Genomic DNA, 20,705 nt, shown 5'->3' with positions numbered 1-20,705 from the left:
CACGTCACTCGTGTCACTTCTCTGGGTTTGGAGGGGATATCCTGTGTCCTATCCCGCTATCATCAGGGTTTAAGGGGATGGGGGTTGTCAAAAGCATACAAGTCAGGACCTCAGCGTTCTTTTTAAATGCAGCACTGTGCTAAGGGGTAACAGACTTTGGCAGCTTCTCTGACAGTGTTTCCAGCTGTGTCATAGGGGTTGCCCTGGTGCCGTCCTCTGAATTCAGTATGCCTGATTTCTGCTTCTCCTAATTTAGCAGCTCCCTTCCTGACAGAAGTGGTCAGCACTCTTATCCCCAGCACAGAGCCTTTAATATTCATTCTTTCATTCATTCCATTCATGTTCGATGATTCTCAACAATGCCAAACACTGTCAGTGCTGCCAGGGACGTTATAGTCTAACAGGATCTGTATGTGGTGTGTATATATACACAACAGACTATTATAGCTACAAGAAAGAGGGAAATCTTTCCATTTGCAACAACATGGACAGACCTCAAAGGCATGAAGCTAAGTGAATAAGTAAGAGAAAGACAAGTACTGTATGATCTGACTTATATGTAGAATCTAAAAGAAGCTGAACTCAGAAACAGACTAGAATGGTGGGTGGGGGAAAAGGGAATGTTGGTCAAAGGGTACAAACGTCTAGATTACCTGATGAATAAGCTCTGGGGATCTAATGTGCAGCATGGTGATTGCAGTTAATAACTGTTGTGTACCTGAAAGTTGCTGCAGGAATAAATCTTAATAGTTATCTGATGCAGGTATGCATGTGCATGCCAAGTCACTTCAGTCGTTTCTGACTCTTTGTGACCCTGTGGACTGTAACCCACCAGGCTCCTCTGTCCATGGGATCCTCCAGGCAAGAATACTGGAGTGGGTTGTCATGCCATCCTCCAGGGTATCTTCTTGGCCCAGGGATTGAACCTTCGTCTCTTGTCTCCAGCATTGGCAGGCAAATTCTTCATCATTATTGCCACTGGGAAGTCCAGGTGTGAGGTATGGTGGTAATCATTTGCTAGTGTGTCAAGTCAATACATTGTACACCTTAAACTCACATATGTCAATTATATCTCAATAAACAAAAAAATACCTGTATATGGCACCTACCATGAACCAAGCATATGCTAGGCGTTTATATGTATCTAAATTATTTTTCGTAAGAGTTCAGCAAGGTACTTGATAGCCCCCTCCCCCCTTTTTAAAACAAAGGAAGAATTAAGGTTAAATAAATTGCAACATCTGCTTCCTACTGTCCTGAAGTCACATTTCCTGGAGGCAGCATTGTTAGGACTGCTTGCTGACAGCCATCCTTGCTTCCTTTGTCCAGAGAAGTGTATGTAGAAATTTTCTCATGACTGCTGTGACTGTCCTGTTATACAGCTCAAGTCTGTTCCCTAAATAGCTCAACATCTTGGAGATTTCTCCGAGGGAATTCTTTTGTGGTCCATGAGAGCAGGAACTCCCTTTCTGCCCTCCACTGATCCTAACACCTAGCACAATGCCTGTTACCTACATGGTGCTCAATAAATATATATTGAACAAATGAATAAATAAGGATTAAAATTAGTTAAGGTTGATAACATTTTTTCCCTTAATAGAAGAGTGAACTTAATGAATTGGGCTTATGGGTGGTTTTGTTTTGCAAGCCTTCAATAATTTCCCCTTTTTACTTCCTTTCTCCAAAGTTGCAAGCTCTTGTCATTGTGTCAAATGAAGGACAGCATATGCATGTGTTGGGGCAGGTAGGGGTGTGGGTGGAGAGATGGGGAGAATCAGTGTCTTGTCTCTCAATTTAACATCTGCCTGGCAGCCAACAACACCCTTCAGTTTCACAGAAAAAGCAGTAAACTGAGTGTGCATCTGATGTGTTTTGAACGAGGGTTTCAGGGGGTCCGAGCAAAGAGAGGGGGTTGTGTGTGCGCAGAGGTCCATATGGGACCCTCCCAGAGAGGGGCGCCAGGCAGCTGTGAGTCCTTGGGAGTAGGACATCTCCAGCAGTTGAGCCTTCAGAGGCCCTGAGACCCCATAAGATGTATTTATTTCCCCAGCACCTGCTGCATTCAGAACGCTGGGGCATAAATCTTCGGCGTGTCATTAGACACTTGGGGGCAGCAAATAGCCAGAAGGTACAGTCTGCGGCACTGCTGTGGTGGGGCCTGGATTAGAGACCTATCTCAGGCTTCAGGAAAGACCTTCCTGTGTGAGTAGCTCACTAGGAGTACCAGCCACTATGGGCTGTTTTCCCCCCAGGTGGCTTTGTACAACACTGTCTGCCTGGTCAGGCTGGAGGAACAGCCCGTGGCTACATGGACAAAGGGTGCGAAAGAGAGAGTCCTGCCCCACCTGTCACCCAGGTAAGAAAATTGTCAAGGGCCTCCTCCCTGGGCAGGTGCACACACGGAGGGAGACAGACATAAAGCAAATCATTTCAATGAAATATCTTTTAGAGGAATCTCAAGGTACAGGTGGGAGCTCACAGCAGGGGATGCAGCCCAGACTTTCAGGATTAGGGGAAGATTCCCCAGATTAACTGAGACATGAGGAGTGAGCAGCAGCTGGTTACACGAGTGGGGAGAGAGTGAAAGCTAAAGATATTTGCAAAGCCTCAGGGGTGAGCAGTAAAGCAAGTTAAGGAACTGAACAAAGATGAGTCTGTCTGGAATATTAAAACAGGACAGGCACAGTTAAGGGTCTAACAACATGTCAAGGAATCTGCATTTTATAAACTACCTGAAGGGGGTTATATGAGAGCAAGACATGATCACTCCAGCTGCAGAGAAGGAAGACGAGAGGATGTGAGAAATCCCATAAGAGCACTTTGCATGCTTCAGGCAGAAATAGTGATGGTCAGGACTAGGGTGGTGGTGGTGGGTAGAATCACCCACCACCCAGAACTGGATGTGAAGGAAAGGTAGAGGAGTTGATGAAGTGCAGATTCTTTGCTTGGACCACTGGGTAGGCAGTAACTTCATTAACTAGATGAAGATGGTGCATGCATGGGAGGAAAATGATGTGCTTTGCTTAGGACTGTTGAGTTTGAGGTGTCGGGGGGACACATGTTTCCACTGCAGGGGGCGTAGGTTTGATCCCTGGTCAGGCAACTAAGATCCTGCATGCCATGTGGGTGGCACAGCCAAAACAACAACAACAAAAAGAGATGTGGGATAGAGATGGAGATGAAGGTTTGCAAGGTACTGGTCTATGTGTGGGGAAGGTTAATTGGGAGGAGTGAGGAGAGCCTGGGAACATTGAAGGGACTGGCAGAAAAAGAGGAGGCTGAGAAGGAATGGCATCACTAACCTCACAGCCTAACCAACTAGCTTCCCACTGCCTATGTCACTGGAGCATCCTGGGATGCCCCTGGGAAGGTATCCAGGGCAACAGAAGGGACTAGGGAGTCATCCGGTTCTCCTCACCACTGAGTTCTAGCTCTGCTGACCCTGTCTTCACAGCAAGGCGAACTCCTCTCTCTCCTAGATCCTTTCCCTAAGTAATACAGACAGCCCTCCCCACTCCCAAACACCACCACCTGGGGAAGGTGACAAGGAAATGGCTTGGCAAAACAAAGCAGATGAAAAGGCTAAATTATGTGCCGATTTGGAACTTCCCTGATGGTCCAGTGGCTAAGAAGACTCTGCACTCCCAACACAGGGGTCCTGGGTTTGATCCCCGGTCGGGGAACTAGATCCTGCTTGCTGCAACTAAAGATCCCATGTGCTGAAACAAAGATCAAAGATCCTGAGTGTTGCAGCTAAATATTAAAAAAATTATAATAGCATTATTATGAGTAGGGCTCCATGGGCTTCACCAAACTGCCAAAGAGGTTCATGGAAGCAAAAACGTTAAAAAACCCTGCTTGGTAGAAATATACATTGCCCTTACTCTAAAGGGATGCTTGACTTTGGGTGTTGAGTCATCTCTCTGATCTGAGTCCATCACTTCCACCTCTTGGTGCCCCCAAAAGTGATGGGGTGGGGGCTTGGGGACACCTGAGCCCTAAATAAAAAACTGCATCAAATGCATGCAGAGCACTGGAAGAAGGAATGTTCCAGGGGCACAGAATCAATCAGTTGCAGACCTACTTCAACAGGTGAGCCAGGAGCTGGACATATGTTCACACTCTCTTGAGAAAAGTGGCCTAATGAGATCTCTCCCATGATACTGGTCATCCTAGTCACAGCCAGATGGACAAAGAAGAGATCTTATCTGTGTTTGGGTATTGGCCTGGGAAATGGCCAGGCAGGACAGCTGGCCAAAGAGGTACTTTCAAATTGGATGGCAAAAAACTGACCTAATTAGATCTGGCCTCTTGGGAAGTTTGAACATGAACATGCAGAAAGAATCAGCTGTTGGGGAGCCCATTAGTGACAGACACAGAGGGAAAAAGGTGAAGGGTAAGGGAGAGTCAAGAGCAGGAACTTGCCAAGTTAGGGCTTCCTTCCACCCCACTCCCAGAGGACGTCCAGCCCTGCACCTCTGTCACTTCCTGGAGGACTGCTTCCTATTATCTGGAAGAGCCCACCTAACCTGTGCCCCCAGAGCTCCAGAACTGCTGGAGGGCCAGTCCTCCCCAACATGTCATAGCAGAGCATGACACCTGACATGCCAGAGACCCAAAACGAGGAAGTTGGGGGTATTTTCCTCAGTCTCCGTAGTCTAGTCTCACCTCTTCCTGGCCCATGAATAGGCCCTCACCCCTTGTGCCCAGTGCCGGGGCCCTGTTAACTTCTATGTCCTTGCAGGTCCCTTTCCAAGGATTCCCTATCTGCTTGACTGCTCTCAAAGCAGCCAGAGCCAGCATTGTCTCTAGCAGGGAGGACAGGGCAGAGGGCAAGCCAGTAGAAATGGGAGGGAGGGACAGAGAGATGCTGAGGGAGGCAGCAGGGTTGACCCTGTGACTTGGTTTCCTTTGTTCCCTTTGTCTGGACTCCTCCTCTTCCTCAGGCTTCTATAACACACCCCTCCCTCTTTCTAATTCCTCACGGATCAAACAGTCCACTCTCTTTGCCTGAAACAGATTCAGATTCAACTACATCCATACTGCCTTTAATCCTAACAATGTTTTAGTTGATGAGGCTCAGAGAGAGAGGTCTGATGTTGGCTATCATAAGTGAGGAGCCCAAGCTCCTTAGCATGTTCTATAAACACCTTGCACATGACAAACACTCCAGCCTCAAAGCTCCCTGCCACGGCACCCTTGCCAAGCTGATATGCTCATATTCCCCCAAACATGCCCTCTCATTTCCAAGTCTTTGCTCCTGGTGTTCGCCTTGGCTAGAATACCCCTAGCATGACCTGGTGAATTCTGAGGCAACTTTTAAGACTCAAGGTGGGGCTTCCCTGGTGGTGCAGTAGTTAAGAATCCACTTGCCAATGCAGGGGACATGGGTTCGGTTCCTAGTCCCAGAAGATCCCACATGCCTCAGAGCAACTACACTGGTGTGCCACAACTACTAAGCCTGCATTCTAGAGCCCGGGAGCTTCAACTACTGAAGCTCGCATGCCTAGAGCCTATGCTCAGCAATGAGAAAGCCTGTAGGAAGCAACAAAGACCCAGTACAGCAAAAACCAAACAAATCTTAAAAAAAAAAAAAAAAAAGACTCAAGGGAACTTCCCTCATGGCCCAGTGGATAAGATTCCAAGTTCCCATTACAGGGATCCCAGGTTCGATTCTGGATCAGGGAACTGTCAATAGATTCCACATGCCACAACTAAAGATCCTGCATGCCACAACTAAGACCCAGCACTGCCAAATAAATAAGTAAAAATTAAAAAAAAAAAAAAAGGCTCAAAGTGTGCTCCACTGTTCTTTGTAAATTCCTGGTGGGGTAAGGGCTGGGTCCTAAATAGCCTTTGTATCTCCAGCCCTTCACTTAAGGCCTGGTAAGATGAGGGATCAAAGAATATGTGCCCCTTGGCCTCAGTGTCACAAAATTATTAGGGTCCAGAAGTATGATGGCACTTGGAACCCAGTGGGTGGGATGGCCTCAGGATGAGAATACTCTAGCTCAGTTTTTGGGTGGCAAGTAGATGACATCTAGAGCCCCTGAGGGTATGGGTGGTCCCCTGGGTCCCAAAATTCACCCTCTTGGGTTTATTCAATCACTCAACCATATATGTCTGTTATGCTCTAAACACTCTGCCAGGTGCTGGGGCTCAAACATGAATGAAGCAATTAGCTGGGAGGATACACCTGAGCTGACATTTTAAGAACACTCTAAAAACCTATAAAAGAAAAACAAGTTTATTCAGCGCTTCCGTCCAGGTGTGTGTGTGTGTGAGGGGTGGGGACCGCCTCCTTCCCACCCCTCCATTCCCTCGCCTCACCTCAGCTCCCAAGGGAAGATTTGAGGGGATTAGATATATAATCCCCAGGTTGGGTCTTGCTTTCAGGAAGGCCTGAGGCCTAAATCCTAACCCGGTCCCCTACACCTGGCCCCATTGTTTCCCTAATTCCCTGCATCCGGGAATTAGCGATCTGGTTGGCAGTCCGCTCCCTGTCAAGAGACCCCGAGAGTAATATGGGGAGACCCTGACACTATCCCCCCTCCACACACCTCAGGAGACCCCACAAAGACGTCGGTCCTTTGGATAAGTAACGGCCCCTAAGGAGGTTCTCAAGCGACATTCTTAGAAAGTGCGACCCCTTTAAAACGAGGAGGCCGATGGGCGCGGGCTAGTGACCAAGTGGGCGTCACAAGTCCTAAACCGAAGGCTTAGCTCCTAGCGGACCCCGCGGTCCCGCCCCGCGCCCTCCAGAGAGCTTGGTTTCCGGGAGCAGCTCCTCTGGGGCACCGCCCCCAAGGGGCGGGCGCCAATCGGCCAGCGCGACCGCGGGGCAGGGCCAAATCTTAAAGAGTCGGAAGCCAAGGGCGACCTGGAGGTGGCGACCTGGAGGTGGCCACGGCTGCAGAGAAACGCAGGGAGGTGATGGCACGTGGCCCCACGTGGGTTTCTTTTAAATCGTTAATGCATATACTCTAGTCTCAGGCCCATGGAGCCCACGCGAGACTATCCACTGTTCGGGGGCGCCTTCTCCGCCACTCTCCCTCCGGGGACCATTGACGTAAGGTGAGACGGCCCAGGCACCAAAGGAATTTGACCAGGTGGGTTGCGGGAAGAAACCGGGGTCAACCAGGGTCTACTTCGCCTCTCTCCAGCGACCTCCGACCGGTCCCGGACAATCAAGAAGTTTTCTGCCATCGCGTGACAGACCAGAGCCTGATAATCGAACTTCTAGAGCTGCAGGCCCACGTGCAGGGCGAGGAGGCTGCCCGGTGAGGGAGGTGGGCCCGCGGCTGGCCAATGGGAGGACCGGAGCCGAAGGAGTGGGCGGGGTCTGTGGCTGGACAGTTAATCAGGGCAACGAGAACTCCAAGGGCAACATCGTTATCATTGGAAGCGAGAGAAGCTTAGGGTTTAAGAGATGCTTGAAAGGGGCAGTGACAAATGCCCCTCCCTGACCCTGCTCCCTCAACTCCAGGTACCACTTTGAAGATGTTGGCGGGGTGCAAGAGGCTAGGGCTGTGCAAGTGGAGACTGTGCAGCCCCTCGTTTTGGAAAACCTGGCCCTGAGGGGCTGCTGTCAAGAAGCCTGGATCCTCTCTGGCCAACAGCAGGTAGCTAAAGAAAATCAGCAGGTGAGGGTCAGAGAAGTGTGAGACGTCCTGGAGGGGTGAAGGGGATGGTGCTGGGGAATCAGGTCAGCATCTGGACTCTGATCCCTTTAGGTAGCCAAGTATGTGACACTGCATCAGGCCTTGCTGCGGCTGCCCCAGTACCAGACTGATCTCCTGCTCACCTTCAATCAGCCCCCGTAAGGACAGAAAGGGCACGTGGATAATGATTGGGTCCCCAGGGGAATTAGGCTTGGAGGGGCAGAGTAGGGAGACTGTCTGGTGGGGGCCTCCAAGGAAGTGGGAGTGGGCCACGAGTTTGGAGTCACAGATAACCAGGTCTTCTGGGGAAATGGGAGCTTATAAACCCAAGGCCTAGATGATGTTCTCTATCTGTTCCCCACCCCAAGCCCTGAGAATAGGTCATCTCTTGGCCCGGAAAATCTGTCAGTTCTGCCCTGGAGCCTGGGCGACTTTGAACAGCTTGTGACCAGTCTGACCCTTCATGATCCCAACATCTTTGGTCCCCAGTAAGGACGCTGAAATGCTGCATAATGCTTCTGAAGACCTGGGGCTTCTGTTCTGCAAGGGGAACAAAGGGTTGGATATATTCCCCTAATTCCTTTCCAGTGCATAAACACAAGACATCTCCTCTCTGCAGAAATAAACTTGCTTTATAACCAATATAACCTCTGTACCTTTGAAATCTAACAGAATACCTGGGTCCCCCCAATTCCATTTGGTCTTGGACGGTGGAGTTTAAAATTATACATAGGATCAGAAGGGACCCAAGGCTGGCAGTGGAGAAAGGGAGGAAACACAGTTTGGAGTGACAGGTTCAGCCCTGAGAGAGCGGTGTGAAATGTGCAGGAGTATAAGCAGGGAAGGTTTAAAGCAACACCCAAGAAAGGGAAGGAAACTATCCCTTGTAGTGATTCAATCCTGAGAAATCAGATGGGGAGTGGTGTTGGTGGTCCCCCTCGGATGGATGAAAGGCCACCTGGTCAGAAGTCTCCTGGTAATAAAAATGGAGTCAGAAGAGTCCAAGGAGTGCTGATTTGCTGGAGTGGGGAAGAGCGTCTGTTGTTATTTGGTATACATGTAGTAGACTGTGCGCAGCTGGTCCCAGAAGAAGAGGGAAAGGATGGTGTGGGGGCCAACGCGGAAGTAGGAGGCACCTATTCCCTTGTACATGCCAAAAATGCCCTCTGTCCGAGCCGTCTGCAGCAGAGCGTCCAGTAACCCCCGGTACATGAGGCCCTGAGAGGTGGGAGAGGAAGAGCAGAGGGAAGGAGTTTGGCTCCACCAGGAGAAGGCTCTACCAGGAGCCTCACCTCAGCAGGCTACATTTTAGGGTTCCTACCTGCACCCACAATCTGCTTTCCCCCATCCCCCAGCTTCCCCTGCCTGCCCACACCCCAGGGCACTCCCTTACCTTGCCCTGAGCATCTGTGGGCTGGTTGTACAGCCTTGTGCTGACCACGTCAAAGGGTGTCATGGCCAGGACCACCGCGATGCCACTCACCATGGCGGCCGCCAGAGCCACCTTCCAGCTCTGAGGTGGAAATATCTAATGGGGGAGGGAGGGAGAGCTCTGTCAGCCAATTGTTCAACCCCACTTAAAGGCCAGGCCCTGCACTGGGGATACAGGAGAGAGCCGGTAACTCAGGGAGCTTCCACTCCACCGGTGATAACACTGAAGGAGGAAGAGTGCAAGGAACTGAGGACTCAGGCACACCTGGGTGGAAGGGACAAGAGAACTGTGGGAAGGTTAGAAAGAGACCGTGACCCCCCAAGACTACCTGCTGCCCCCTCACATTGAATGTTGGCACTGTCCCACTTCAAACTGAGCCCGCTTCAACTTGTCCCCCCCACCCACCCACATTCCCAGGATGGCCCCACCCCTTCCCCAGGCAGTACCTCCCACTGGGTCATGAGGTCCTTGGTGGAGGAGAAGGTGCACAGCTGGGTGGAGGAACCGACGATAACTCGGGGCAGGCTGCCCAGGGCCCCACGCCACAACCCCACCAGACCATGTTTCTGGCCAATCTTGGTTAGTGCCTGAAACATGCCCTGGTGGGGGCCGGGGGAAAGACCATGGGGGCGAGGTTCAGTCACCCAAGCATCAGGGGCTGCTACCTCCTAACAGCAACAAGGATGGGTCCATCACAGGCACCCCAGTGTCTAGACAACCAGTTCCATGTGGCTTCAAGCATGAATGTGGCCTCAGTTATTGACCAACCTATCCTTCTCTTCCTCGCCACCCCAGAACGGGGCAGGGTGTATGCAAGTGAGGACATTAGCAGGTCAGGAGGATGGGGCAGGAGAAACAGGTGCAGAAGACTAGAGGAACTGGGAACATAGGGTAAAGAGGGTTTGAGTGGATTCCAGGGGTGGAGTAGGGCTGAACTGATGGGCTGGGCAGATCTGTGGCTGGGTTGGAGCTGCTGGGTACAGGCAGAAAGCTGGGGGAAGATGGGAGAGACTGGGCAGGGACTCAAGCCGGGAGTTGGAAAACCCTCACCTGATGATTATACTGGTGCCCCACAGCGATTTCTGTGGCTGCCTGTGCTTGTAGGTGTGTCTTCACCTGGGGAAGAGAGAGTATTATAGCCTATGGCTCAGAGATCAGCCTCCCACCTCAGAAACCCAAATGCCTGGCCCCTTCACACTTGCTCTAGGGTGTTCAGCAATGAATATCCTCCTAATCTGATAATTATTGTTGTTCCTACTTAACAAATTGGTCAGGAGACTGTGTCCCTTGGCTCCAATCCCGGGGGATGGATCTCCTAGCACTGCAAGGCACCCTACCCCCTCTACATCCTCCCCTCCCTTGGGGTAGGGGTGGGGGATGGAGAATGGCAACATTTCCTAAGACTGTTCATGTTAGGCGAGACCTGGTGTCCAGCCTCTCATGCCATCTCCTATTCTCAGACTGGCAGACAGGATCTTCAGCCACTACCATGACCAGGCTCCAACATCAGGCTCTAGGGTAGGCTGTGAGGGGTCCTCTGCAAAACTTGCTCTCTGGCCTCCAGCTGGCTTTGGAGAGGTCACTGTCCCTGAATCTCATAACCTGGGAGGAAGACCAGATTACCTTTCCTTCTACAGACCTCACTGCCTCACATTGTCTTTCCAGACAGAGCGCTAAGCAGGGCCTTGTTCTTGTTTAGTCACTCAGTAGTGTCTTATTCTTCTGTGACCCCATGGACTGTAGCCCGCCAGGCTCCTCTGTCCATGGGATTTCCCAGGCAAAACTACTGGAGTGGGTTGCCATTTCCTTCTCCAGGGGATCTTCCCAACCCAAGTATCAAACCCACGTCTCCTGCATTGGAGGTGAATTTTTACCACCGAGCCACCAGGGAAGCCAAGGAGGGACTGGACTGGTCCTAGCAATAAGCAGCTGTGTGACCTTGAGCTAGTCGGGCCTCAGGCTCCTGACCCTTCACCTATACCAGATAACTCAAAGAGGCAGACTACAGGATAGTAATTCTGTGATGCCCATGACCTCCCATAATCCCCAGACTCGCCGATGTATATTAATCAAACCGTTTATCTTCCCCTACACAAATCCACTTCCAACCTCAGTGAAGGCCCAGGCACCCACCCTGAACCAAGGATCTTCCTGGAAGGCCCCAGGCAAGACCCTTCTTCTCACCATGTAAATGGGGCTCCCCAAGTAGGCTCCCATGACCCCAGCCAAGGCCCCAGCTGCTGCGCTGCGTACAGGGCTGAGCGTGCCTTCAGCCGTGTGCAGGTAGCCCCCAGCTTCCGCCAGCCCATAGGTGCCCAGCCGGATGCCATTCATCAGAAACTGGTATAAGAGGGCAGGGGCCAGGCCCTTCTGCAGGGCCGCCAGGCCGTCCACCTTGCCGATGGTGATGAAGGCATGGAAGACATTTCGGTAGTGCCGTTGGTAGGTACCGGGGGCCCGCAGTTCTCCCTGCAGCTGCATCCTGGTCTTCACCACTTCCAGGGGATTGGTGAACAAACAGGCCCCGCAGGCTGCCAGGCCGCTCATCAAGAAGTCCATGGTGGGATAGCAGTAGCAGGAACTGGCCCAGGGGTAAGAAAGTTAAAATTAACTTCAGAAATGAGATCAGAATATCCTGGGGAGAGCCTCAGTTTCAGCGGTCCAGGCTGCAGGAGGTAGAAATTTAGAGGTCTGGAATCTATAAAGTGTCAGGGTCAGATGTCATAAGGTCAAGGGTTAGCTGGAATTTGGGAGTCAGGAGATGGTAAAGAGAAAAGAAATATGAGTTTAGGAGAGTCTGGCGAGAAGGCTATGACAGGGACTTGTTAATTAAGGGATTTGAGGTCAAGGAGGGGCAGGAGTCAAAGAGGACAGCAGGTGGGATGCTGAGGATGGTCAGACCCGGGGGCCGAGAGTAGGTGAGGGAAAAGCGGAGTTGGGAGACGCGTGCGGGGGAGGAAGGGAAAAGAAAATCAGCAGGTTAAGGAGGGAGAGGACCAGGAGAAGATCCGGTGGCGTCTCCGGGACAGCAGCGAGGTCTGAATCAAGACTCAGAATCAAGGAAGGTCTGAATCAAGGAAGTCAAGACTCGCGGAGGATGAGCGCCCCCAGGGATCTGCCGGAGCCCGCAGCAGCTTCACCCCAGGTAGCCTACGGAGGCCTGGCCACCACACTCCGATCATTGGAAAGCAGCGCCCAATGAGGAGCCTTGGAGAGGCGTAGCTGAGAGCCGCAGCCAATCAACGCCGAGCCGGCTCGCCGACCAATAGGAGGTGCTCCAGGCGACCCAGCCCCCGGAATCTGCCGAGAAGCGGTTGGGATTAACTCTCCACACCCCTGCACCGGTGCCTAGGCTGTCGACTCGGAGTGCTGGGAGGGGTCCCCCGGGAGCAGAGTTTTTTTGTTTTTGTTTTTTTATCACTGGTAGGGAGGAGGAGAGGGTGGACCCTGGGTCACTGGACGGGCGCAGAGGCCGAGTGCGGAGACAGCAGTTCATCGGCCGGTTTGGGGCTGCTCCTTTTTTTTTTTCTTTTTTTAAAAGTCTTTATTGAATTAATTACAATATTGCTTCTACTTTCTGTTTTTGGCCGTAAGGCATGTGGGATCTTAGTACCCTGACTGAGGATTGAACCCGCACCCCCTGCATTGGAAGGCGAAGTCTTAACCACTGGACCATCAGGGAAGTCCCTGGGGCTGCTCCTTTTGCGAACCGGGGGCTCCCCTTCTTCTATCCCGGGTCGTCGCCGGGTGGGGTTGCCAAACTGTAGATCCACTCCTCGGATCGAAGTCAGGAGAGCCCGCCCCTGGACTGGACAGGTATCCTTAACTGAGTAAAATATTTGCATAACAGGTTCCAGGGCGGGGATGTGGTGGCTGCGGGTGCAGAGAAAGGGGTCCTGAAGGATCGCAGGGAACATAGTCACATCCTTATGCTCTTTTGATCCTCACAGCAACCCAGAGAAGACAGGCAGGCAGGCTGAGTAGGGTGGGATTTTGATCTCTGGCCCTAGGTTATACAAGGCCAGCAAGTGGTGGAAGAGGTCCTGAGACTTGGGACTCCTGTCCTTGTTCATGAGCCTGGTAATGGTTAATTATGCAAGGACTTCTGAGAAAAGAGGGGGAAGGCTTGGAGAAAGATGGCAGGAGAACAAGGGATGTCTTCTGGGGTGGGAGGAGGAGTTAGGGGGCACAACTGACTTAGATAATCTTTTGAGGTCCAGTTTGGGTCTTCCTGCTTACCAGCTGGATGGCCTTAGGCAAGTTACTTAACTTCTCAGAACTTTCTTTGTAAAATGGAAATGATAATTATGTGTTGTGTAAGCCTGAGTGAAAGTGTTTTTCTCTAGGTGCTCAATTAGTCTCCTTGTGCCTTTGTGTATCCTGTTCCCACTGCACCTTATCCTGGTAACCTCCAAATCACTCTTCAACTTGAGCTTCATCTCTCCTGATCCTTGAAGCTTTTTAGACACTTCCATCCTGCTTTGTTCCTCAGGTAAATGAGAAACTTTGTTTCTGATTTGATCAGCAATTGTTTACTCTGACTCCTCCACTACACTGGGAGTTCTTGGACACTCCCAGGGCTGGGGAGCTGAGTCTGAGTCTTTTCGCACCAGCTTACTGCTAAATCACTGAGATTTTGAACTAGGCAGGAGGCGTGGAGCAGATAACGGGGCTTCTCGAGAGAGGCTCTGAAAAGGTCCCCTGAAAATGTCCAAGGAATGCTCCGCAAATGACTCCACCTGCTGGCTGGGATTATCACCTGAAAAACTGGATTCATCTCAGTGAGTGTTGAGTCAAAAGACACAACCAAGCCAAAGAGTGAGAGAAGGAAGATTTGTAAGAAAAGAGAATAACGGCGATGTTTCCCAAAGAAGTGTTTCCCCGAACAGCAAAATTAGGGAAGTTTGAACTAACGGTATGTGCATATTCGTGAAGACGTTTGGCTGAGGTTTGCTTATTCATGACGGGGCTTGAGCTGAAGAGAATCCAACACAGAATAGGGGCAAAAGTCCAAGCTTTCATTGATTGAAATCACAAATGACAGAAGGTTAACGTCATCATTCCTTAGGTTCCCACCCACCCGTCTGCAGGTTTTAGCCAGAAGTTACCATTCCCCACCTGTGTGTGGGGCCTTTGTTCCCCTAGAACAACTCAAAGATCGGATTGTTATGTATATCCCTTGAGGAGGACCTCAGTTCAGTTCAGTTCAGTCGCTCAGCTCAGTTGTGTCCAACTCTTTGCGACCCCATGGACTGCAGCACACCAGGCTTCCCTGTCCATCACCAACTCCCAGAGCTTGCTCAAACTCATGTCCATCAAGTCAGTGATGCCATCCAACCATCTCATCCTCTGTTGTCCCCTTCTCCTCCTGCCTTCTATCTTTCCCAGCATCAGGGTCTTTTCCAATGAGTCAGTTCTTTGCATCAGGTGGCTGAAGTATTGGAGCTTCAGCTTCAGCATCAATCCTTCCAATGAATATTCAGGACTGATTTCCTTTAGGATTGATTGGTTTCCTTTAGGATTGACTGGTTTGATCTCCTTGTGGTCCAAGGGGCTCTCAAAAGTCTCCAACACCACGGTTCAAAAGCGGAGGACCCAGGACTCTTGTTTTATCACTGAATTGTTGCTTCTGAATGCTTTTACTTTGTTCTTGCATTCTTTTATTCCTCTAAGATTTTAATTACTGAGATCTGTTCTAGGGTAAACATTGTAGCTAGGCTTGGATCACAAAATGGCTTCTCTCGTCAAGAAAGCCATGTGGGGTTCTCTCTTTCTGGGACTCTCTGCTTGTAGAATGAGAGCTCATCATTGTTTTAATTTTTGAGTTTATACCAGTGGTTCTCAAGCACAGTCCTTGGAACAACAGCAGCAGCACCTGGGGACTTCATGTGTGCGTGTGATGTCGTGTCCAACTCTTTGCAACCGCATGGACTGTATGTAGTCCACCAGGTTCCTCTGGCCGTGGGATTCTCCAGGCAAGAATACTGGAGCAGGTTGCCATTTCCTCCTCTAGGGGAACTTTCTGCCCCAGGAATGGAACCCGTGTGTCCTGTGTTTCCTTCAGGTGGATTCTGTACTCCTGAGCCACCAGGGAAGCCCCAGGGGACTTCATAGCAATGCAGATTCTCTAGTCCCACACTAGATCTTGCACTGAAGATGGGGCCTGATGAGAGGCTTAACAAACCCTCTAAGATATTTTGATATGTGCTTAAGTTTTAGAACTACTGGCTGAAGCCTTTCATTTTTAATATCCAGACATCCTACAGATAGACAACTTTTAAAATGTTATTATTTTTAAAACAATCTTAATTTTTAGAACAGTTTTAGATTTATAGAAAAATTATAAAGACACTATGAGAGTTCCCACATCCAATTTCCTTCGTTCAGTTCAGTTCAGTTCAGTCGCTCAGTCATGTCCGACTCTGCAAACCCATGGACTGCAGCATGCCAGGCGGAGAAGGCAATGGCACCCCACTCCAGTACTCTTGCCTGGAAAACCCCATGGACGGAGGAGCCTGGTAGGCTGCAGTCCATGGGGTCTCGAAGAGTCGGACACGACTGAGCGACTTCACTTTCACTTTTCACTTTCATGCATTGGAGAAGGAAATGGCAACCCACTCCAGTGTTCTTGCCTGGAGAATCCCAGGGACGGGGGAGCCTGTTGGGCTGCCGTCTATGGGGTTGCACAGAGTCGGACACGACTGGAGCGACTTAGCAGCAGCAGCAACAGCAGCAGCAGCATGCCAGGACCCCTGTCCATCACCAGTTCCCTGAATTTACTCAAACTCACGTCCATCGAGTCGGTGGTACCATCCAACAATCTCATCCTCTGTTGTCCCCTTCTCCTCCTGCCTTCAATCTTTCCCAGCATCAGGCTCTTTTCAAATGAGTCAGTTCTTCACATCAGGTAGCCAAAATATTGGAGTTTCAACTTCAGCATCAGTCCCTCCCATGAATATTCAGGACTGATTTCCTTTAGGATGGACTGGTTGGATCTCCTCGCTGTCCAAGGGACTCTCAAGAGTCTTCTCCAACACCACAATTCAAAAGCATCAATTCTTTGGCACTCAGCTTTCTTTATAGTCCAGCTCTCACATTCATACATGACTACTGGAAAAACCATTTCCTTCATTATTAATGTCTTACATTAATATTGATGGGGATAGAATAGGATAGTTATACAGGTAGTTGTAGAAGTCCCAATAGGGGACTATAGATAGAGAAGGAAACCTAGAAAACTTTGGGAGACCACTGTAAGTTAATGATCACTCAAGAAAGTTGTTGGAACATTGTTCAATGAAGCAGGCTTGCTTAACTATAAAACCATAAACAAACCACAAGGCCATTAGATGGGAGAAAAATGTCACCACCCTTCTACTAATGTAATAATCCTAGTTTTATCTCAGAGGGTTAGACACTTTCCTGCCTAATATGAAGGAGGAGCTAGTGATGCATGTCTGCATCTATGTCTTCTTGAAGAAGGCGGTCTTTTCCCCTCCCCCTTTTCATTATAAATTAGTAGCCCATTCAATCCCCGGGGCAGAGTTTCCTAGCTGCCCGGAAGCATCTCTTACAATAAATCTACTTGCCTATCACTTTGCCTCTCCCTGAATTTCCTCTGCACTGAGACACAAAGAACCTGAACCTCAGTGAGTCCAGACATCAGGTGCTGCTGCTGCTGCTAAGTCGCTTCAGTCGTGTCCGACTCTGTGCGACCCCATAGACGGCAGCCCAACAGGCTCCCCCGTCCCTGGGATTCTCCAGGCAAGAACACTGGAGTGGGTTGCCATTTCCTTCTCCAATGCACGAAAGTGAAAAGTGAAAGTGAAGTCGCTCAGTCGTGTCCGACTCTTCGAGACCCCATGGACTGCAGCCTACCAGGCTCCTCTGTCCATGGGATTTTCCAGGCAAGAGTACTGGAGTAGGTTGCCATTGCCTTCTCCAGACATCAGGGGAGTGATTCTAATTAAAAGATTGTGGGTTCAAGTCCCAGACTTGGTTTTGGCTGGGTCTGAGTCCCAATCTGAGGTAAATGGTTTCAATATGATATATTGATATTGTTACAATTAATGAACAAATATTAATGCATTATTGACATCCATACTTTTCCAGATTTCCTTCATTTTTCTATGAAGTTTTTATTCTCTTTCAGGATTCCATCCAGGAATTGCCTTCTCTTGTGGTATCTCCTCAGGCTCCTCTTGGCTGTCATGGTTTCTCTGACTTTCCTTGTTTTTGATGACCTGGGCAGTTTTGAGAAGTACTGGTTAGGTATTTTGTAGAATGTCCTTCTATTGTTTTTTTTTTTTTTTTTCCTTTTCTCATGACTGGAGTGAGGTTGTGGGTTTTGGGGAGGCAGACCACACAGGCAACTGTCATTCACCACATTATGTCAAAGGTGCTACTGCATACATACTGTCTGTCAAAATGACATCACTGTTGATATTGACTTTGTTCACCAGGCTGAAGTAGTGTCTGTCAGGTTTCTCTGTAGAAAATTTATTAGAATTTTTTCCTCCTTTCCACAGTGCATTCTTTGGAAGGAAATCACTATGTATAGCCCACATTTAAGGAATGGAGAATTAGACTCCACTTCCTTGAGGGAGAAAAATCTATATAAATTATTTGGAATTCCACATGGGAGATTTGTCTGCCCTATTTATTTATTTATTCAACCATTTATTTCTATCAGTATGGAATCATGGATATTTATTTTATACTTTGAGTTATAATCCAATATAGTTTATTTTGTTGTTTATAATGTTCTAACTTTGGCCTTTGAGAACTCTTTTATTAGATTTCTATGTTTTCTTTATTTTTTTGGCCACACTGCCCAGCTTGTGGGATATTAGTTCCCCTACCCGGGATTGGCCTCAGCCCTCAGCAGTGAGAGTGACAGAGTCCTAACCACTGAATTGCCAGGGAATTCCCAATTTCTATGTTTTATTGACATATCCTCATCAAATCTTTTTTAAATCAAACTATTTATTTATTTTGTGAGCTGGTCACACCATTCGGCTTTTGAGATCTTTCCCCCACCGGGGATCAAACTCTGGCCACAGTAGTGGAAGCGATGAGTCCTAACCACTGGACGGTCAGGGGAGTCCAGTCCAGGTTAAGACTTCACCTTCCAATGCAGAAGGTGCTGCATTGATTCCTGGTTGGAGAACTAAGATCCCAGATGCCTAGCAGCCAAAAACATAAAACAGAAACAATACTGTAACAAATTCAAAAAAGGCTTTAAAAAAAATCTTAAAAATTTTTTTTGTTTCTTTACTGTTTGGCAATATAAGATGCTCCAGGCTCATTCTGTGTATTTTCTGCCCTAGTCCTAGTGTCAGCTATTTCTCCAAGGAGCCCTAGTTTGCTATTGAAGAATAGTATTAGAAACTAAAATCTGAGCACTGGCTGTGCTTGATGCCATTACAGTACCATTACCTCTAGACTCTCTCAGCTGGGAGTGCATGTATTAACTTGTTTTGTAAGTTTTAAGGGTTTTGACAAATGCATTATATCAATAGAATTATAGAAAATAATCTCATCACCACCCCTCCCCCCCCACCAAAGAAAATCCTCTGTATTTCACCTGTTCAACCATCCCTGGCAACTACTGTTCTTTCTATTGTCCCTGTATTTCCAGAATATTGTATCCCTTTACATGCCAGAATATTTACATGCCTTTACAGATATTTAAATATTTACAGAATATTTATATGCCAGAATATTTACATGCCTTTTCCAGAATATTATATAGTTGGAATCATAAAGGAATGTAGCCTCTTCAGACTGGCTTCTTTGATTTAACAATATGCATTTAAGTTTCATCAATATCTTTTTAAGCCTTGATAACATCTGACTATTGAAAAATATTCCATTTTATGAATGTACCACAGTTTGTTTATCCTTTCATGTGTTGAAGGACATCTTGGTTGCTTCTAGTTTTTGGTGATGATGAATAAAGTTGCTATAAATGTTTGTGTGCATTTTTTTTAATATATACACATTTGTTTTCAAATCAGTTGAGTTAATACCTAGGAGTACCATTGCTGAATTGAGTGGTAAGACTATGCTTAGCTTTTTAAGAAATTGCCAAACTCTTTTTTTCCCATGTAAGTTATTACAGAGTATTGAGTAGAGTTCCCTGTGCTATACAGTCGTTCTTATTGATAACCTATGTTATATACAGTATTGTTAATTATAGTTGACATTTTGTACATTAGATCCCCCAAACTTATTCATCTTATAGTTGGCAATTTAAACCCTTGTATATATTATATTCTTTAGTGAGGTGTCTCTTCAGATCTTTTCCTTGTTTTTAATTGGATTGTTTAACTTTCTGGTTGTTGAGTTTGAGTTATTTGTGTATTTTGGATAACAGTCATTTATCAGATATGTTTTTTGACTATTTACTCTCAGTCTATAACTCGTCTTTTCATTCTCTTAATAGTATCTTTTATAGAGCAGAAGGTTTTAATCATAATAAAGTCTAACATCAGTGTTTTTCTTTCATGGATCATGTTTTTGGTGTTGTAACTAAAAACTTATTGCCAAACCTAAGGTTGCCTAGATTATTTCCTACATTTTCTTTCAGAAATTCTGTAGTTTAGGTCTAAGATTTACACTCAGGTCTATGATGTTTTTTGAGTGTGAGTGATGTAAGGTCTGGGTCATTTTTACATATGGATACCAGTTGTTTCAACAACTTTTGCTGAAAAAAGTAGCCTATCTCCATTGAATTGTCTTTGCTTCTGTTGTCAAAAATCAGTTGAGGGCTTCTATGGTGCCTCAGTGGTAAAGAATTCTCCTATCAATGCAGGAGACGAGTTCAATTCCAGATCCAGGAAGATCCCACATGCTGCAGAGCCACTGAGCCCACGCAGCACCACTATTGTACCTGTGCTGTAGAGTCTGGGAACCACAACTACTGAGCCCACATGCCACCGCAGCCACTAAATCCTCCACACCCTAGTTCCACAACAAGAGAAGCCACTGCAATGAGAAGTCCACACACGGCAACTAGAGAGTAGCCCCCACTCCCTGAAACTAGAGAAAAGCCCAAGTAGCAACGAAGACTCAGCACAGCCAAAAATAAAAAAATAAATTATAAAAAAATCAGTTGACTCAGGGAAAAAGCCAATATTTTATAACTATAAATGGAATATAACCTATAAAAATTTTTGAATCACTATGTTGTACACCCAAAACTAATATGGTAAATCAACTATACCTCAGTTTTTCAGTTCAGTTCAGTCGTGTCTGACTCTTTTCGATCCCATGGACTGCAGCACGCCAGGCTTCCCTGTCCATCACCAACTTCTGGAGCTTGCTCAGACTCATGTCCATTGAGTTGGTGATGCCATCCAACCAACTCATCCTCTGTCGTCCCCTTCTCCTCCTGCCTTCAATCTTTCCTAGCATCAGGGTCTTTTCCGATGAATCAGTTCAAAGCACCTCAATTTTTAAAAAGTTGAAAAAAAATTCAGTCAATATTTGTGTTAGCCCATTTCCACTGATCTGTGTGTCTATTTTTTCACCAGTACCAGGCTGTGTTGATTATCGTAGACTTTTTTTTTTCCCCTGAGTGTGAATGTCCTGAGACAAATGTGAGAGAA

At 48.0% G+C, this 20,705-nt stretch overlaps 3 protein-coding genes across 11 annotated transcripts in view; 2 read left to right on the top strand and 1 right to left on the bottom strand.

Moving 5' to 3' along the window:
• Positions 1–6,843: 6,843 nt before the first annotated feature.
• On the top strand, positions 6,844–8,303 carry RANGRF (RAN guanine nucleotide release factor). Of its 3 annotated transcripts, none has more exons than XM_081578417.1 (5): positions 6,844–7,074; positions 7,164–7,280; positions 7,487–7,622; positions 7,734–7,819; positions 8,030–8,303. In XM_081578417.1, exons 1-5 carry the CDS (start codon positions 6,998–7,000, stop codon positions 8,151–8,153), a joined length of 540 nt encoding a protein of 179 aa, XP_081434543.1. In that variant the 5' UTR covers positions 6,844–6,997; the 3' UTR covers positions 8,154–8,303. The 3 variants fall into 3 exon arrangements, with proteins under 3 accessions (XP_081434543.1, XP_081434542.1, XP_081434541.1); XM_081578416.1 differs by having other exon boundaries at positions 7,487–7,643; positions 8,042–8,303; XM_081578415.1 differs by having other exon boundaries at positions 7,487–7,643.
• Positions 8,304–8,574: 271 nt separating this feature from the next.
• On the bottom strand, positions 8,575–12,269 carry SLC25A35 (solute carrier family 25 member 35). 5 transcript variants are annotated; one of them, XM_081578411.1, is made up of 6 exons: positions 12,091–12,269; positions 11,278–11,674; positions 10,144–10,209; positions 9,540–9,692; positions 9,055–9,189; positions 8,575–8,879 (listed from the first exon to the last, which is right to left on the bottom strand). In XM_081578411.1, exons 2-6 carry the CDS (start codon positions 11,650–11,652, stop codon positions 8,706–8,708), a joined length of 903 nt encoding a protein of 300 aa, XP_081434537.1. In that variant the 5' UTR covers positions 11,653–11,674; positions 12,091–12,269; the 3' UTR covers positions 8,575–8,705. The 5 variants fall into 5 exon arrangements, with proteins under 5 accessions (XP_081434537.1, XP_081434536.1, XP_081434540.1 ...); XM_081578410.1 differs by having other exon boundaries at positions 11,278–12,269; XM_081578414.1 differs by lacking the exon at positions 9,540–9,692.
• A 48-nt stretch (positions 12,270–12,317) lies between these two features.
• ARHGEF15 (Rho guanine nucleotide exchange factor 15) overlaps positions 12,318–20,705 on the top strand; it is a 28,553-nt gene continuing 20,165 nt past the window's right edge. Inside the window, exons 1-3 of one of the 3 annotated variants that reach the window (XM_081578406.1) lie at positions 12,318–12,437; positions 12,688–12,909; positions 13,440–13,585. The gene's annotated coding sequence lies outside the window, so the exon portion shown is untranslated. Of the gene's footprint in view, positions 12,910–13,439; positions 13,586–20,705 lie in introns of all 3 variants that reach the window. The other 2 variants (XM_081578405.1, XM_081578403.1) reach the window with 2 other exon arrangements.

This window comes from Giraffa tippelskirchi, chromosome 3 (assembly GCF_054371585.1).
Source record: "Giraffa tippelskirchi isolate mGirTip1 chromosome 3, T2T-mGirTip1v1.2.pri, whole genome shotgun sequence".
Classification (NCBI taxonomy): domain Eukaryota; kingdom Metazoa; phylum Chordata; class Mammalia; order Artiodactyla; family Giraffidae; genus Giraffa; species Giraffa tippelskirchi.
Note: the sequence above shows the minus strand (reverse complement) of the source record. Positions and strands in the feature narration are given on the sequence as shown.

Excerpts from the sequence above, each read along its gene's own strand:
- RANGRF (XM_081578415.1), top strand. The coding sequence starts at position 6,998 with ATGGAGCCCACGCGAGACTATCCACTGTTCGGGGGCGCCTTCTCCGCC. Across the intron at positions 7,281-7,486 it reads CAGGGCGAGGAGGCTGCCCG|GTACCACTTTGAAGATGTTG; the intron begins GTGAGGGAGGTG and ends CCTCAACTCCAG. Across the intron at positions 7,820-8,029 it reads CTCACCTTCAATCAGCCCCC|CCCTGAGAATAGGTCATCTC; the intron begins GTAAGGACAGAA and ends CCCCACCCCAAG.
- SLC25A35 (XM_081578410.1), bottom strand. The coding sequence starts at position 11,652 with ATGGACTTCTTGATGAGCGGCCTGGCAGCCTGCGGGGCCTGTTTGTTC. Across the intron at positions 9,693-10,143 it reads GGCACCAGTATAATCATCAG|GGCATGTTTCAGGCACTAAC; the intron begins GTGAGGGTTTTC and ends GGCCCCCACCAG. Across the intron at positions 9,190-9,539 it reads ACCTCATGACCCAGTGGGAG|ATATTTCCACCTCAGAGCTG; the intron begins GTACTGCCTGGG and ends CTCCCCCATTAG.